Here is a 17,829-nt window from a genome sequence, read left to right on the forward strand (position 1 = left end):
CCGGTGCCCCAGAGCACTAGAGTCATGGCTAGAAAACACCCTCTTCCACTGTGCCCTTAGATCCTCCCATTCAACTAGGAGCCCCTTTAGGTCAGAGACGCCTCACTGATCACTAGGTTCCCAGCATATGAAACACTCCCAAGCACAAAGGGGTTCGTGAAGTGGTTTACGTTTTGCTTTTATTAACAGTTGTGTCCTTCTGCAATTTTTCCAATAGACCTGATGTTAAAATAAATAATAAAAACAAAAAGACAATGTTATATCTTCAGATGTATGCATTCACAATACCTAATATTTCTCTTAACAATCTCAGACAATTCTATCAGCTTAAAGAAAAACTGTAACTAAAAAAGGTATGTTAAAAATTTTCTCACTGCTTTACACTAGGGTTTTTTTAAAAAGATCCACACTGATATACCCTCTCTAAATAGATTTGGCTACTTCAATGAAGTTAATTCCTACAACTCTTCCCTAAGAACAGAACAATTTTTCTAGCTATGCAAGCAACAGTGTGTTTAAAACCGTGAAAGTGGAGAGAGGGTAGTATAAGGATGCCAACTGTCCCAACTCAGCCCCAAAGTGGCGCTGAGTCAGAAGACCCTTGTCACAGGAAGTGGCACTGATGGAGAGTGTGGGCTCCAGCCGGACCACTCCTTTCAGGCTACTCAATTCCTGGAACACTGTCCTTGACACTGAACACGACATCTGTCAGGAGCCAACAGCTGGAAGTTCCCGAAGAAATGTGCACCAGGACAGGAAACAGGGTCTCTTCCAGTATCTCAGGAGAGTGAAGCTAAAGCAGAACAGAAATTGGAGGTAAAAGGAAAAACATCCGGCCGGGTGCAGTGGCTCAAGCCTGTAATCCTAGCACTCTGGGAGGCCGAGGCGGGTGGATTGCTCGAGGTCAGGAGTTCGAAACCAGCCTGAGCAAGAGCGAGATCCCGTCTCTACTATAAATAGAAAGAAATTAATTGGCCAACTAATAACTATATATATAAAATTAGCCGGGCATGGTGGCGCATGCCTGTAGTCCCAGCTACTCGGGAGACTGAGGCAGTAGGATGGCTTGAGCCCAGGAGTTTGAGGTTGCTGTGAGCTAGGCTGACGCCACGGCACTCACTCTAGCCTGGGCAACAAAGTGAGACTCTGTCTCAAAAAAAAAAAAAAAAAAAAAAAAAGGAAAAACATCCTGAGACTAAAGGTATAAGCAGGAGAGAGAAAGTGATGACAGTTTGCTAAGAGAAGACTGGAGACCAGGAAACAAGCCTGAGCATGATGCGTCATGACATGAAAATAATGACACAGAGGGAAGCAAAAACTTTAAAGCAAAACAACAAAAAATGTAAAACTTATGGCATTAAAGGAGGTTCTTCCTATTACATGAAAATATAAATCTCAGTAATGCTGGAGTGTTGAGTAAATAAGATGTCTGGTAAGGCCGGGTGCTGTGGCTCACGCCTGTAATCCTAGCTCTTGGGAGGCTGAGGCGGGCGGATTGCTCAAGGTCAGGAGTTCAAAACCAGCCTGAGCAAGAGCAAGACCCCGTCTCTACTATAAATAGAAAGAAATTAATTGGCCAACTGATATATATATAAAAAAATTAGCCAGGCATGGTGGCACATGCCTGTAGTCCCAGCTACTTGGGAGGCTGAGGCAGGAGGATCGCTTGAGCCCAGGAGTTTGAGGTTGCTGTGAGCTAGGCTGACGCCACGGCACTCACTCTAGCCTGGACAACAAAGTGAGACTCTGTCTCAAAAAAAAAAAAAAAGATGTCTGGTAAATGGACAGTGTGCTTCACGGCTGTCCTTAGTCTACAACAGGAAGAATAAACTGGGCCTATTCTTATGTTGGAGTTCTACTTCATCCCCCTAAAATGAGCAGCAGAGAAGAGAAACAAATAGCAATGAAAAAGAAAACAAAGGAATCTGTGGTATTCATGGAGCCTCTGTGTCAACAGTAAATAAAAAATTATAAATGTCCAACTGTGTATTTCTTCCTGATGAATCAAATGTCCATGAGCTGTTCAATCTAGGATCATAGTAACACATCAGGTAGAGCGATTCTAATTCAAAATTCTATGAGATCTCTTTAACATTGTTAGGGTTCAGAAGACAACTGTATAGAATCCTCACTAAAAATAAAACTTAATATAAGAACCATTGGGGCTGGGGAGGGAGGAAAAAAAATTAAAAAAAAAAAAAACACTGAAAAAAATATATTTAAATGTATAGAAGTGAGCAAGTGGAGGCTTTGTTAAAACCTTCTGGAGAGGAATTTGGTAAAATACCCCAAGTGTTTAAAATATGCCTATTCTTTTTACCCCAAAATTCCACTGGGAAATTTCCTGGAGGAGAAGCCTGCTTGCTCACATGCACGCATACATGCTGTACAGAAGAGCCAGCTATAAAAGCATTCAACAAAGCACTGTCTGCGATACCAAAAGATATTATAAAATTTAAATACCCAGCTGTAAATGTTTATCTTCCTCAACACTATAAAGTCTGCTTACTATGTGCCAGCAAATAAAGGGGCTTTTTGAATGATTCTATCAACAACAGTATTCAACATGTTTACTGTGTTTCTACATTGGACCTAGGTATTGGGCATACAGCAAGGACAAAGCAAAGTCCTTTCCTGAAGGTAATTTTCTAACAGGGGAGCCACAGGCAATATATTAATAGAAAGCAAGTATGTAGTGTGTTACAGTGATCAGTGCTATGGAGGAAACTACAGCAGAGTGAAAAGGAACAGTGGGGAGGTGAGGGTGGCTGTGGTTTCAAACTGGGGAAGGCCTGTCTGGTAACAGTCCGAGTTGGAGACCTGGCCTTGGCCCAACGTGGTAGCAATCCAAGTAGCGAGAGGTAGTCGAATTCTGAATAGGTTTTGGAGGTAGGATGGGTTTGAAAGAAAGAGAAGAGCCAAGGACAATTTCAAAGTTCCAACCAAAGTGTTAAAAAAGATGAATTACCATTTATTGAGATGAGGAAAACTACAGACAGGGGAAGTCTGTGGAAGAAGGGATGAGTGTACAGAGTTCTGCTTTGAACACACTGAGTTTCTGAAGCCTGTCAGACATTTGAATTAGCAATTTCCAGTAGAAGCTGGACTTAACACAGATATATTATAGAAGGGAGGAGAGAGGTCGAAGTTGCAGAAATACATTTGAAAGTCATAAGCCTCTAGATATTTAAAGCCATGAGGCTGAATGAGACCACATAGGTAAGGTGGGTAGAGAAAAAAGAGAAGAGGCTCCAATACTGAGCCTTCCCACAGGCCAGCATTCAGAGGCTAGAGATAAAGAAAGCTCAGCATATGAGAGCAAGGAATTGCCAGCAAGGTAGGAAGAGAGCCAGGAGAGAGCATGTCCCAGGAATCAAACAGGAAAGGTGCTTCAAGGAGAAAGATCCCATCAACTGAATCAAATGCTTCCGCAGGCAAAATCCAGAAAGAATAAGACTTGCCCACTGGAACAAGTAACAGGAGAACATTGGTGGCTCTGAAAAGAGCTGTTTCATCCCGTATGATCTGACTCATGTGGAATTCAAAAAAGCTGACTTCACAGAAGTGGAGAGCAGAATAGTGTTTACCAGGGGCCAGGGTGGGTTAGGGTATCTGGAACATGTTGGTCAAAGGATGCAAAATATCAGTTCGATAGGAGGAAGAAGTTAGAGAAATAAACTATACAAGTTGATGACTATAATTAATAACGAATTATAATTCCTGAAACATACTGAGTGGATATAAAGTGTTCTCACCACAAAAATGGAAGCTATGTGAAGTAATGCATATGTTAATTAGCTAGATGTAGTCATTCCACAATGTAGTATATATACTTAAAAACATCATCTTGGACACTGTAAATACATACAATTATACTTCTCAATTTAAAAAGAAAAAGAAAAAAACAGAACAAAAAGAGCTGTTTCAGTAGAGTGATTGAAATAAAAGCCTATCCAGAGTAAATCCAAGGGCCAACAATAAATGGAGAAAAATAAGCTATGGTTTTGATCCAGAAAGGTGTTTTTGTTTTGTATTTTGGGGGGAGAGAAATGACATATTTGAACACCAGTGGTAACCACAGAAAGGGAACCTGATGGCATGGGAAGAGAAGGGAAATAAGAAAAGCCAGGGACTTGAATGTCCCCGGGGGAAGGAGCATGCAGATTTCAGCCAGAACAGGTGCACCAAGGGAAGGCAGAGGGGCAGCCCCAGGCTGACTGGTGCTCACGGCTTGCACTGATTTCAAGGAAACAGAAGCAGCATCCCTAGCTGGGAGTGGGGAGTGGGGAGTAGGGAATAAGCCTTTGGGTTTGAAGACAGAGAGGAGTATGAAATGGCCTTAGAGAAGTGCAGAGTTATGGGTCAAGAACCATCTGACTTAGTGGTCCTGAATTTAAAGGAATAGCAGGGTCTTCCCTCCCTCCTTCCCCATCCCACTTGTCTGGAGGAGGTGAGGAGCTAAATTTTGTCAGGGTTGCATGAGCAGGTTTATAAGATGGAGGTCAGAGTATCTGACTTGAATTTTATCTGGGTTTAAGGAGGAAAAGGACAACATGAGAGCTGTGAGAAACAGGAAAAATGACAGCAGGTCAATTGACCGTAGGTTTTTGCTAAGTTTGAAGAACTGAGTCAGGTTTTAGACATGCTCGCTCATCATTAGAGACATGAGCAGATCTAACATGCTTCGCTGCTGGAGCTGGTAACGCCTCACGTTTATAATTAATGTGGAATACTTTAGATAATATTTAAAAATATTATACACATTAAAAGTTTTTTATAGATAATTAGGAAGATACAAATAAGGCTAAAGAAAAGAAAGCTTTACATTCTTACTGCTTTTTACTATGTGTTTGTATTTTAATTACAATTTAGGACATTTCCACACTTCTGGGTAACCTACCTTTTAACAATACTGTGAGCATGTTATTTAAAGTGGTCTTCTATGTTTCCATTTGATATAACTACTGTTGTGTGCTAGTTAATCCCGTGGATTCAAAGCCTGCTCAAGGTTCATCCAACTCATCGGAACCAGTCTTGCTTGTACCTGTGGAGTCCATGGTTATCAGACACATAGGTAGCCTCTGACTCTGTCACAAATCTTCTAATGTAGCAGTATCTGAGTATTTCCTCTGAGAAAACACAGTATTTTATTATTAACAGCTTCCTGTCCTTTCCTTCCTCCTTTCTATTACATTTAAGGCATTATACTGATGTTTGAAGTTTTGTACAAAGGTAAGTCATATTACATATGAATTTTACTTTAGAGAATTAAGGAAACATGTAACTTATATATAGTGACAAGATTTCAAGGGGACAGTTAGTTGTTACAAAAGTAAGGACATGACACAGTGAGTTAAGACACGAATGTGAGATTATCTTACAATGTATAAGATGGACTGATCCAACAGGTAAGTGTCCCACAGCCCACACTACTTTCAAAACTCCTAACCTTCATGTATATTTAAAAACAAAGCAACATAAAAACCTAATTATTTATCTGAGTCTAGAACCCAACTTCATTTTTCATATAAAAACAAAGTGTTCTTAAAATCATTTCATTATATAAATTTTCCAGAAATAAAACTACCACAGATAGAGGGAAGATTATACTGTTTTGTTCAGAACTTTACCAAGAGTTGCTCACCAATTCAAAAGATGAGATCACCACTGACAACCCTGCTTGAGACGTGTGTGTTGCTAATAAAACACTCCTGTATCAGTCTCCTTTTGTAACATCAAGTTCACAATGATCCCACATGTACGTCAAGTATCTTTGTCACAAGTCTTTAACTTAGTCATGCCTGAGCAGTTGCTTAAAGATACAATATTATATATACTTTCATTTTTCCATATATAGTTAGTGTATTATTCTAACTTGGAAAGTTTATGTATAAATGACTTATATTATCTATGGATTTTCTTTTAAAAGAATAAAAGAGGCATTAGAAAAGTTTTATTATAAATGAGAAGGTATCATCTGTTTGTTGTATTTTATTTATTATAAACATTGCATGTTTATATGGTTTAAATTGTATAAAGGACATCAAAGAAACAACTAGAAAACACGAGAGTATCAGTTCCAGCAGTACAACAGATGAGATACTCTAAACGTCTTTTGATTGAAATACCTAAAATACTGTGTAATATACCTTTTCTAATCCTTTTTAAATGAATCCCAGACTTGGCATAAATGTGAGTAACACCAAGAACACGCAGAAAGTAAACCAAGAACACGGGAAGCAAGAGAGCAATAGAAGCTGACTTTTGCTATAGATTTTTAACTTTCCATTTCATGACCACACAAGGAACAGGGACAAGCAGAGGAACTGTAGGGCCTGCCAAAAGGGAATAAAATATGAGACAATACTTCCCAATTAAATTAGAGACCAAGAAGGGCTATACCTATTATTGGAGAGTGTGCAAACCCACTAAAGAGAAAAGATAAGTACCTATCTTGAGCTTGGTACTCAGAGGTAGGAGGAATAAAAAAAAAAATAATGGCTCCTTTGAGAAACAGCAACCACAGGCTAACCATCACCAGGGTGTCTGGTCAAAATTAACACTTAGCAGTGTGGTCTACAAAACCTCACGTAGAAAATTTCATTTAAAGTGGTCCCAGAGGCCATCACCACCTGCACCCTCTAATCAATCTTAACTTCACTGTTGTGTGGCAACCAAATATGATGTCTAACCTGATATAATAAACTCACAACATCACCTGTGAAGCTTTCAAACCGCATCAGTCAGAAACGATAAGCAAAAAACCACCCCAAGCCCAGTGGCCTAAAGCCACCGGCCTGTGTTTCACTCACCATTTGGTGAGTGAGGAATGTGGAGAGAGTACAAAGGGGAAGGTTCTGTGCATCATGATGTCTCTAGGGCCCAGCTGGAAGAAAGACAGCTGACGTCACTGGAAAGGTGGGGCTAGAACCAGCTGGAGGCTCTTTGCTCAAAGGGAGGATCACAGACCCTCCTTTGAACAAAAGCAGTGCCTAATATGTTGGGGATGTGATTTAGAACCACAAACAAAAATGTTTATCTTCAAGACTGCAGATCTAACTTGCAATGTACAGAAAACAGCTAGGCAAGTAAAGCCACAACAAGAGAAAACACCAGACAAAGCCATTCCACTGGATGACTGACCCAGTTTCTTCAGTATTTCAACGCACAAATTCCGGGTTAAGGAGAACTGCTCTAGATAAAAAGGCTCAGTAACCAAGTCGATGTAAGAACTATTAAAATTCTGCTTGAAACAAGTGTTGTATTAGGGTACTGTAAGGACAACTAGGGCTATCTGAACATGGGTAGGTGGGTAGATAAAAGGAATTCTATTTAATTGAGTAAGGTGAGATGATACAATTGTGATTATATAAGAAAGGCCCTTACTTTTTATAGACATAAACAGAACTATTTAGAGGAGAAATGTTATGTCTGTGATTTAACTTCAAAGAAAGGGAGAGAGGAGAAAAAGATGAGACAGGGAAGCAAACATGGTAAAATATTAGCAGCATTAAAACTTGGTTAGGGCATGAGTATTCATGATATCATTCTGTTTATCTGTGTATTAAGAATTTTTGTCATAAAAATTTCACAGAATAAAACACTAAACTTTTCTCCGGATGACTAGCAACTGGCAAAAGCAAAGACTAATCAATCCTTCTGACAAAACATAATGTAAACCCAAGCCTCACCAAACTGTCTTCAAAAAACAAGAAATGAAGAGAAATAGGAAAATTCTTGAAACTAAAAGAAAACAAAATAACGTATATCAAAATTTGAGAGATTCAGCCAAAGCAGTACTTAGGAGGAAAATTTTTAGTTTTATATTTTGCTTATCGGACAAAAAAGGTTCCAAAAAGCTAAACGTTCACTTGAGTGGAAAAAAAGAACAGCAAAATAAATATCAATAAAGCTAAAAAGCAAGACATAATCAAGGTAAGAGCAGAACTTATTAAATTTTTTAAAAAGAAAATAGAAAAGATAAAGAGCAAAGGTGCTTAGGAAAGGCTTTTATCAAGAATAAAAGAAAGGCTCAAAATGGTGGCTCACACCTTTTACTGCTAAGAGGCAGAGGCAGGAGGATCACTTGAAGTTAGGAGTTCAAGACCAGCCTGGCCAACACAGGGAGACCCTGAGACCCCATTTCTACAAAAAAACATTTAAAAGTTAGCAGGTGGACAGATGTGTGGGGACACACATCTGAAGTCCCAGCTACTCAGGAGGCTGGGGCAGAATGAGTTTGAGGTTGCTATGAGCTATGAACACATCACTGCACCTAGTCTAGGCAAGAGTGAGACCATGTCTCTAAAATAAAAATATTTTTTAAAGAATAAAAGAAAGAAGAAAACACTTCACGAAAAAACACTATGCTTTAACTCTGGATGTTACAGAGATTAAAATAATAAAAACGATTGTTAACTTTATGTTAATAAAGCTGAAAAATAAGATGAAATGGACAAATCCCAAACATATAGGAATATTAAGCAAAACTGACTCAAGAAGAAATCAATAGCTTGAATATGCCTACAATCACAAAACAAATGGAATCAAAAGTTAAAAATGAGGGGTGAGACGAAAGCTAAAAATCAAGAGCTACACAATCCTTTATAGTTTTACAAACACTTCTACCAAACATTCAAGGGACAGACAATGACGTAACACAAATTCTTTCAGTGAATTAAAAAGAGACCAGTCTCTAATTCATTTTACAAAGCTCTAAAATATAGATGCCAAAACCTCACAAGGATAATTATAGCTTGATCTCATTCATGAATTTATGATTCAAGAAACCCAAACAAATGTTAGTAAACTGAATCCAGTAAAGTATAAAAAAGATAGTATTTATGAGGCTAGGCTTATTCTAGAGTGCAAGTTTAGTTTAATATTTTAAAAAGAAAGTAATTTACCCCAACAGATTATGAACAAAAAACAAGGTGATATTCTCAATACATACAAAAAAGTCAAAAGATAGAATTCAGCATCCATTGTTGAACTTCCTTAGCCCAAGAACGGGCAGCTGCAAAAAGAAAAGGAAAAGGAAAAAAGAGGAGAAAGAGTAAACATGATATTTAATGATAAAATGCTGAAAGCCTTTGTTTTAATCATGGGTAATACAGGAATGGCCATTCTTTTCAAAGAATGTATTTGGAGAAGACAGTCTGCAGAAAGACAAACAAGTGGGAAAGTGGTAATTTTTTTGTTTGTTAATGAGAAAACCTAAGAAAATTGACAAATTAGTAGAATTATTACAGAAATAACAAGAACTTAAAAGCTTGCTGGACATACAAAGTTAATATACAAAGTCTATTGCATTTATACACACCAATAAGAAGAAGAAAATATAATTTTTAAAGGATACAGTTTACAAGTATATTCCTGGTCTTTGGTCAGTGAGCTTCAACAAGGCAAAGACTGTTCAAGTAACGTACTTCTATTTGTTTTACTGTTATTCTTTTATAAATACCATCATTTTATAGAAAAAGATATAAAAATAAAAGATCTCATTATGACAAAAGACAAACTTCTCAGCAGAGTAAGAAATGAAAAGTTTATGTGAAAAATAAACAAATACAAATAGACAAGAAAACTCTGAAACAGCCAAGAAAACTCTGAAAGATGAGGATACACTAATCTTACCAGATACTAAAAGATAATAAAAATGGTATAGCATGAATGCATTAATAGAAAGACCAATGGAAAAGAAAAGAAACCCCAGAGTAAGCCCAAACACCATGCACCTAAGGAAAGTGAGCACATAATTTTAGTGGTACCTCCAATCAATGGGGAAAAGAGCTACAATGGTTAATTTTATGTGCGACCTTGGAAGGTGTTTTTTTTTTATAAAATTAACAATTTAAATCGGACACTATAAGCAAAGCAGCTTGACCTATATAACATGGGTGGGCCTCATCCAATTATTTTGAAGCACTGACTAGAATAAAAAGACCAGCTTTCCTTAAGCAAAAAGGGATTCTCCAGCCAACTGCCTTTGGACTCCACCTGCACCATCAGCTCTCGCATCTCCAGCCTGCTGGTCCACACTGCAGATTTTGGACTTGTCAGCCTCCTTAAGTGTGTGAGCCAATTCCTCATAATAAATCTCTTTCTTTGTATATATGCACATTCTATTGACTCTATTTCTCTGGAGAACCCTGACTAATATAATACAACCCTGATTAATGTAATAGCCTGCACAAGAAAATTCTACGAACAACCAAGTTCTAGGAAAAAATAATTAGGCTGGATCATCTCTCTCTCCTTAGACTATAATAAATGAAATGCAAAAACAAATATATTAAAATACTACAAAATAACATGAGAGAGTTCCTTTATAACTGTGGAGTATAAAAGGTCTTTCAAACTTCCAATAACAATAAAATCCAGGTCATAAGAACAGATTAATAATTCTGACTACATAAAAATTGAAAAAATTAAAAAAGGAAATGCTTTTGCATGACAAAAAAACCCTTCCATAATCAATGCCAAAAGATAAATGCTAAGGGTTAGAAACTCATATCACAGACAAAGGCCCAGTCTCCCTAATATATAAAGAGTGAGTTTTCAAATCAATTTTTAAAGACCAAAAACTGAATAGAAAAAATTCAAGATAAAAAGATATTATAGTCCAGGAAAAAAACATAAATGCTTTTAAATATGTAAGATGACACTCAGCATTACTCATAAGAAGATATATATAAATTAAAACCTATTACAGGTTGAATATTCCTTACCAGAAATGCTTGGGACCAGAAGTGTTTCAGATTTTGGATTATTTGCACATGCATAATGAGGTATCTTGGAGATGGGACCCAAGTCTAAAGATGAAATTCATTTATGTTTCATATATATATATATATATATATATATATATATATATATATATGCATAGCCTTACACTCATAGCCTGAATGTAATTTTATACAAAATTTTAAATAATTTTGTGAATGAAACAATGTTTCAAGTGTGTTTTGACTGTGACCTGTCACGTGAGGTCAGGTGTGGAATTTTCTCCTTGTGGTATCAGGTTGGCACTCAAAAAGTTTCAGATTTTGGAGTGTTCAGATTTTAGATTTTCAGATTAAGGATGCTCAACCTGTATCAGATTGGCAAAAATCCAGAAGCCTTGTAAAACCAGCACATGTGTAGGGAACAGGTCCTCTCACACGTATCTCACACATAGATGGTGGGAGTGTAAACTGGTACAACCTCTATGGGAGCAATCTGGCAATATCTACTAGAATTACAAATACACACACCCTTTGTCCGAGCAGCATCACTTCTAGGAGTTTATCCTGCAGGTATTATTGCCCACTTAGGAAACAACACATATACAAAGTTTATTATAGCAGTATTGTTTCAATTGCAAATAACTAGAAATAATCTAAATGTCCATCAAAAAGTTAAATATATTATGGTATGTCTATAAAATGGAGTGAAGCTATAAAAAGAAAGAGGGCTAGCTCTATGTACTCCTTTGTAATGATCTCCAGAAAATATATTTAAGTAAGTAGAGAAGAGGGTGGATTAAAAACAGAAGCATGCATATAGTATATTATATGACATATACCGTCATTTATGTAAAAATTAAAATGTGATATTATGCTTTGTCATATAAAGAAACTCTGGATATCTGGCAAAGGGTGGGTGGTGAAGTGGACAGGGGGAATTAAGATAGGAAGGAAATTTTCCTCTATATCCTTTCCTTATACCTTAAATTTTAAAAAATCTGTACACATATTCACTAGTCAAAACATTAAACATGTTAGAAATGTTAAAGACATAAAGTGATATATCTTAAAGGAAGCTTAAAACTACCTTTTGTATCAATCACATTAACAAAAAACCACAAAGTATTGTTTCCTGGCTTATATAAAATCAATAGATGACATATGTGCTACATGTGGAAATAAAAGGAAGTCTGCAGAAAGGAACGTTCTGATTGTTATGAACTACTGGCTGATTAAATATGGTTAAGTTTCTTAGGTTTTAAATGTATATTAATTCAGTATTACAAATTTTATTAAAATTTGGCTTGATTTTGATAATATTCCATTGGTAATTTTTACTTTGTTTTAGGACAGCTATGGGAAGATTACCTTGGTTTGTAGGTGCTAAATATATCAACAATGCTAGATCTCATTTCTTAGGGAAACTTGCCAAATCTAGCTACCCATCTAACTCCCTAAAAAAAAGGACTGTTACTGTCAAACCAGACCATCTGACTAGGCTGCCTGATCTTCAACTTCCACCTCTTTGTCCCACAACAGTTTAACAAAACTTAAAAAATACTCAGATATTTTATATTAATACCTATTGAGTGTGAACACAAGAAAAACTTCCAACATACTTTTAGGAATGTTTGGTTTTACTCAGAATATACAAAATGACATTTACATTAAAGAATTACAGTTATATGTTATTTCTTCCCATACAACTAATTGTACTTAAATCAATAAAACAGTGATATAGTATTAATCAAAGCATAAGATAGCCCTAAACTAATCACATTAAAATAGTATTCATTAGGCCGGGCGCTGTGGCTCACGCCTGTAATCCTAGCTCTTGGGAGGCCGAGGCGGGCGGATTGCTCAAGGTCAGGAGTTCAAAACCAGCCTGAGCAAGAGCGAGACCCCGTCTCTACTATAAATAGAAAGAAATTAATTGGCCAACTGATATATATAGAAAAAATTAGCCGGGCATGGTGGCGCATGCCTGTAGTCCCAGCTACCCGGGAGGCTGAGGCAGAAGGATCACTCGAGCCCAGGAGTTTGAGGTTGCTGTGAGCTAGGCTGACGCCACGGCACTCACTCTAGCCTGGGCAACAAAGTGAGACTCTGTCTCAAAAAAAAAAAAAAAAAAAAAATAGTATTCATTAACAGTAAGATTTCACCTATAACATGCTTTAAATATTTAAATGTAAAAGATATTAAATAACTAATTGCCATGTGCTAGAAGTCATCAGTGAATGTATCATAAAGGAAGTAAATTTTGAGCTTGGTCTTGAAGGAAATGACAAGCACTCAGAATCCTTATTCAAATTGGATTTACAATCAGAGAATCATTTCAGTGCGCTGAAGTAAAATGAGTAATGTAATCTTTCTATTGAGTCCTTAAATTTTGATGACATAACAAAACATTCTATGTCTATTGATACGTTCAATAAGGCTCTGAAAGCCCCTTAGAAAAACCTATAACTTTATCAAAAATCAAGATACCAGTTTCTCTCATATAAAAAAACTTGATATTAAAGTGTTTTAAAATTTTCACACACTTTAATAAAAGACTTCACCTGATAACTCTGAAATAATGTATATCCCTACTTCTACAAAACCCAGACATGTTGCCACAACTTTGGAAACATATATGCAAAAAGCAAGATTGTACTAGATCTTGTATCTCAGTAGTTGTTTTAACAGGTTTTGTTTAAAGTCATAAACTCTCTTTAGAACTCTTTAATAGAAGTCACATGGGAACAGACTCCAACAAACCCAAGAAAATATTTCAGAAATCAGCCAGATCAATCAAATTAAGCTTATTTATTTACTCTGCTTAGTATCAACAATCTTTTCAAGCCACATAAGCTCTTTAAAAATGAAAAAGTCCATGCCACATGCGTTCATCCTTTATCACCCCTACCTTGCAAAAGAAAAAGATGAGAAGAAGAAAATATTAAAATGGAAAGTTGCATTTTGATGCTTATGACTGGAAGTGCCGTAAAAGTTTTATTAGGACTCAGGGCTCCTTTTCATGTCATTAATGAGCGACAGTCTCTAAAACAAAATGAAACTGAATCATTTTACCAAATACATATGTATTATTTTTCTACAAATCATGTAATCTGTAATATATAGTCCAACAATACTGAAAGAGTATTTAACATGGCTAATTTAAACTAGAAACTGCTTAATATATTTAAAGTACATGATTCCCATTAGTATTTTGATATTAGAATTATAGTGATTTTCTGTCTATGAGCTCATTTAAGAATAACACTGTTAAAGACAACAATGTTTTGATGCAGTAGCATTTACCATTAAAATAAAAACAAAAAAGGTCAAGATAAAAATACCATGCATCGCTTCTCGGCCTTTTGGCTAAGATCAAGTGTAAAAAATACCATGCATGTGCTAACTAGAAAGATTAAATGATCGATAAAACCCTTCTCTTGAATAAGCCTTGACAAAGCGGCAGAGTACTTTCTTAAAAGATTCAGAACACAAATGACAAAGAACAAAGAATGACTGACACTTTCTGCTGTCGCTAACCAGTAATGCAAGCAACTATTAAACCAGTCATTCTTCCCACCCTTCAATCTCAAAACATGAAGGAAGGAAGGAAGGAAGGAAGGGAGGGAATTAGATTAGGTTTATAGTTTTGCATTTTCTCAAAACTACATTTTCTTCCACTGAGAACATAATTTTTAAAACAAAACAGAAGATGTTTCAGAGCCCGATCTGTCTTGGAGAAGAAAACAGAGCCCTAGGAGCAGTGTGCTGTGCTCACCTGCTGTGGCTGGTACCTCTGCTGGGACTGGGACGCCAGATACTGCGCCTGGGGCGGGAGGTGCGGGGGCTGTGGCTGCTGGCTGTAATATGGCTGTTGGCCCTGTTGGCAGTAACCACTCACACCTTGCTGTCCATACTGAGGTGGCATCTGTCAAAAAGTCAAGCAAAGCAAATGAGAAAGTCAAAATGTGCAATTAAATGAAATCAAATATGGTTTCAATTCAGGAACATGAAGGGGATTCTCTGCTCAGCAACTGCATTCAATATTTTTAATCCTCTGTTCATTAGACAAATTGACATGCTGCCTTCTATTCACATACTATCAATGAAGTCAAAGATAATTTGAATTTGCCTTTAAAAACAATCATATCATATATTAACTATTGATAACATCATAAAATCTAGTGGAGGAAAAAAGCTCCCAATCCTGACATTAAAGAATAAAAATAGCCTCTGCTAAGAAAGTCAAAGAAACATTACGTTAAATCCATTCCCATATGACAAGGAAAATTAAAATGAATTCAAACAGTCCAAGTTAACTCACTAATATTTTGTAGGATGCTTGTACTTTGGGTGCATTACATGGTACATGTTTGTTTCTACGTTCAGAACAACAAAATTTAGAACATCCCAACTGCATTTGTAGCAGATATACGCCAGTTATATTAACAATTCCATTTACTATTTTTTTCTTAGTTGATAAAACAGGTAGCAATGTAAAGCAAATTGTACTACATTGTAAATAACAGAGATATAGGGAAAAATGGCCTAACTCAGTCCTCTCCATTTGTAATTTACATGAGCCTAAAAATCCTTGAAAGCATTGTTCAGGGGGAAATCCTTTCTCATGTAATAAATGCACCACTGATGGTATTTTTTATTTTTTTTAAATGAGAAATCTATTGACTTTTTTTCCTAATTGCAAGAAAGAACAGGAAAGGAAAAGAAAAACAAGATATCAGGATAGCAAAAAACAACCCCGAGGAGAATGAAGTCATTCTGTTTAATACCACAATATGGTCCACTTGAGAACTCCAAGAACCTGAGACCCATAAGCCCACACGCTCAGGAAAGTAATGACAGCACCAGATACACACTTAAACCCAAATTCACTCCAGAAATACTGACCCAGGGAAAAGAAGGAACAGTGAAAGAGGAAAATATTAAACCATTTAGCCTGTAAGACAAATTAGCACACTAATTCATGACATACACAATGGGGTAAAAGAAAAAAATGAGAAAGCTAAAGTTCCTATTCCTTTCAATTCAATCCATATTATTTTTAAGATTTATCAACAATGATCAGAATAAATGTGACCACAATGGTTCACAATGCCTCTTAGTACACTGAGCGTAAGTTGTTGGAGCAGACAAGTTTGCATTGAAAACCATTTAACAGCACAGTTGAATTTTTTGCTTTTATTTATTTTACAGCTTGATATCTCATATAATGAATGTATGTCCCTGCCATAAGCCAAGCCAACGAATTTCCATAAAATACAACTCCACATGCTAGAATACCATATACCACAACACACATCCTCCCGTTCAACACCCATATGTTTGATATGGTATCTAATACTATATTTCACACAAGTGTCTTTGCAGTTTGATTTGAAGCAGTTAGGATAACACTTTCTGCCAGTGTTAAAATGACTGTAAGGCTTAGTCAACACAGCCAGCAACTCCCCTATGAATTGCACTTTAATATGTTGACTTTCTGATTTACAGAAATCCTTACACACAATATGGAAGTGTCGTGTGGGGAAGGGGGATCTGGTTTCCAAGCAAGACAACAACAGGACCAATTCAGGAACCTAACACTAGAGCAGCCACAAACTTACCAGGATCTTTTACTATCTATTGCGAGTCTGGAAAGTTTGAGGGGAGGTCATGGGGCAAGGAGGATAGGTAGAAACATAAGCAAATCTTCAATGGAGCCCCAGTGGACAGTCTGCAGAATGAGACGACCTGTGGAATGGAAGCAAAGCCATCGAAAACACCTGCTTGGGAGTTTTTATTAGTGTTTTCCACAATCAAAAACTAATTTGCTATCCTTTTTAGATATGTGGTCTCATTCATTCATTTGAGGCCAAATTCACCAGCACCTCACCCTTACGAGGAGGAAACCTGTAACAGCACAATTGGGCTATCCGTCAGACCTAAGGCCTAATGCCAGTCGACTGCATCTGGCCTTAAATGGGAACCACAACAGAACAGATTCCTAAACTCTAAAGAATCTTTGAGCCATAAATGTATGGAATCTAAATCAAATTCCTATTGTACCTTAGCTGTATGAATATGGTCAACTTCTTAACTACATTTCTCTTACATCTGCAACTATAAAATGGGGCTATTTTCTCCAGTAATTCATATTGATACTATACTCAGAAATACAATAATCCCACCTGAAGTCTATACAGATACTATTATTACTTATTAAACTAACAGTTGGAGTGTTATCTCTAAAATATTAATTATTTCCTGAGTGTTAACTTTAAAAACCAATTTCTCAATATAATAGCCTAGAACTAAATCCTAATTCTTCTATGGTCATTATTGTTCTTGTTTTATAATCCATTCAGGTGCAAGGCTTTCCAGATCCACTATATGCTTTTCAGACTTCTTAAACCAATCAGTATGAACAAAACATAGATCGACAGGTTGAACCACAATACAAAAAGGCCCCAGAGCCTTCTGTCAGAAGCTCCAGGCTGTAACTCTTGAGTTCCTGTTTCTGCTGGCTGGCCCTCTGCTCACAGGCCTTCCAGACACTCGGACACTCACTGCTCATCACTCCAAGCTCAGTCCTCCACTGGAACCTGCCATATGCGTTGATAAAATGAGGAAGGCCCAGGAGGCCAGCACATGAGCTTTATTGTCTCAAGCTTTGTGAAACCTGTTTGGGCTGCAGAGAGTTTTTTTGTTGATCTCTTGGCTCTAAACCACATTCAGGATAACTAAAATTACCTGTTGTAAGCAACTGAAATTTCACCAACAGTTCCTGAGTGCCAGGGAGCAGGTGCTGAAAGCTGGGGATACAAAGCTCTTGTGACTCAGGCAGCATCCCTTCCCTGACCAGCCTAACTAGATGGGCACAGCAGCGAACACCAGTATTCTTACGCCATTACCCATTTCATTTACCACAGGGGAGATTATCTGTCTTGGTTGTGCAGTTAACACCTTAATTGGGTGTTCATGTGTTTATTGTCTGTCCTTATCACTAGAATATAAACTCCCAAACTCATGGTATGCCTCCTGGAAAAGGAGATGACGGTCCACAAATATTTGCTGAATAAGTGAATGAATGTTGTTCAATGGACTA

The 17,829-nt window shown here is 37.0% G+C and overlaps 1 protein-coding gene across 9 annotated transcripts in view; it reads right to left on the reverse strand.

Moving 5' to 3' along the window:
• ARID1B (AT-rich interaction domain 1B) overlaps positions 1-17,829 on the reverse strand; it is a 400,901-nt gene that overhangs the window by 271,424 nt on the left and 111,648 nt on the right. For all 9 annotated transcript variants that reach the window (XM_076002847.1, XM_076002846.1, XM_076002845.1 and 6 more), the window contains exon 3: positions 14,503-14,652. In XM_076002847.1, coding sequence (XP_075858962.1) covers positions 14,503-14,652 — 150 coding nt within the window. The remainder of the gene's footprint in view (positions 1-14,502; positions 14,653-17,829) is intronic.

This window comes from Microcebus murinus, chromosome 5 (assembly GCF_040939455.1).
Source record: "Microcebus murinus isolate Inina chromosome 5, M.murinus_Inina_mat1.0, whole genome shotgun sequence".
NCBI classification, from domain to species: domain Eukaryota; kingdom Metazoa; phylum Chordata; class Mammalia; order Primates; family Cheirogaleidae; genus Microcebus; species Microcebus murinus.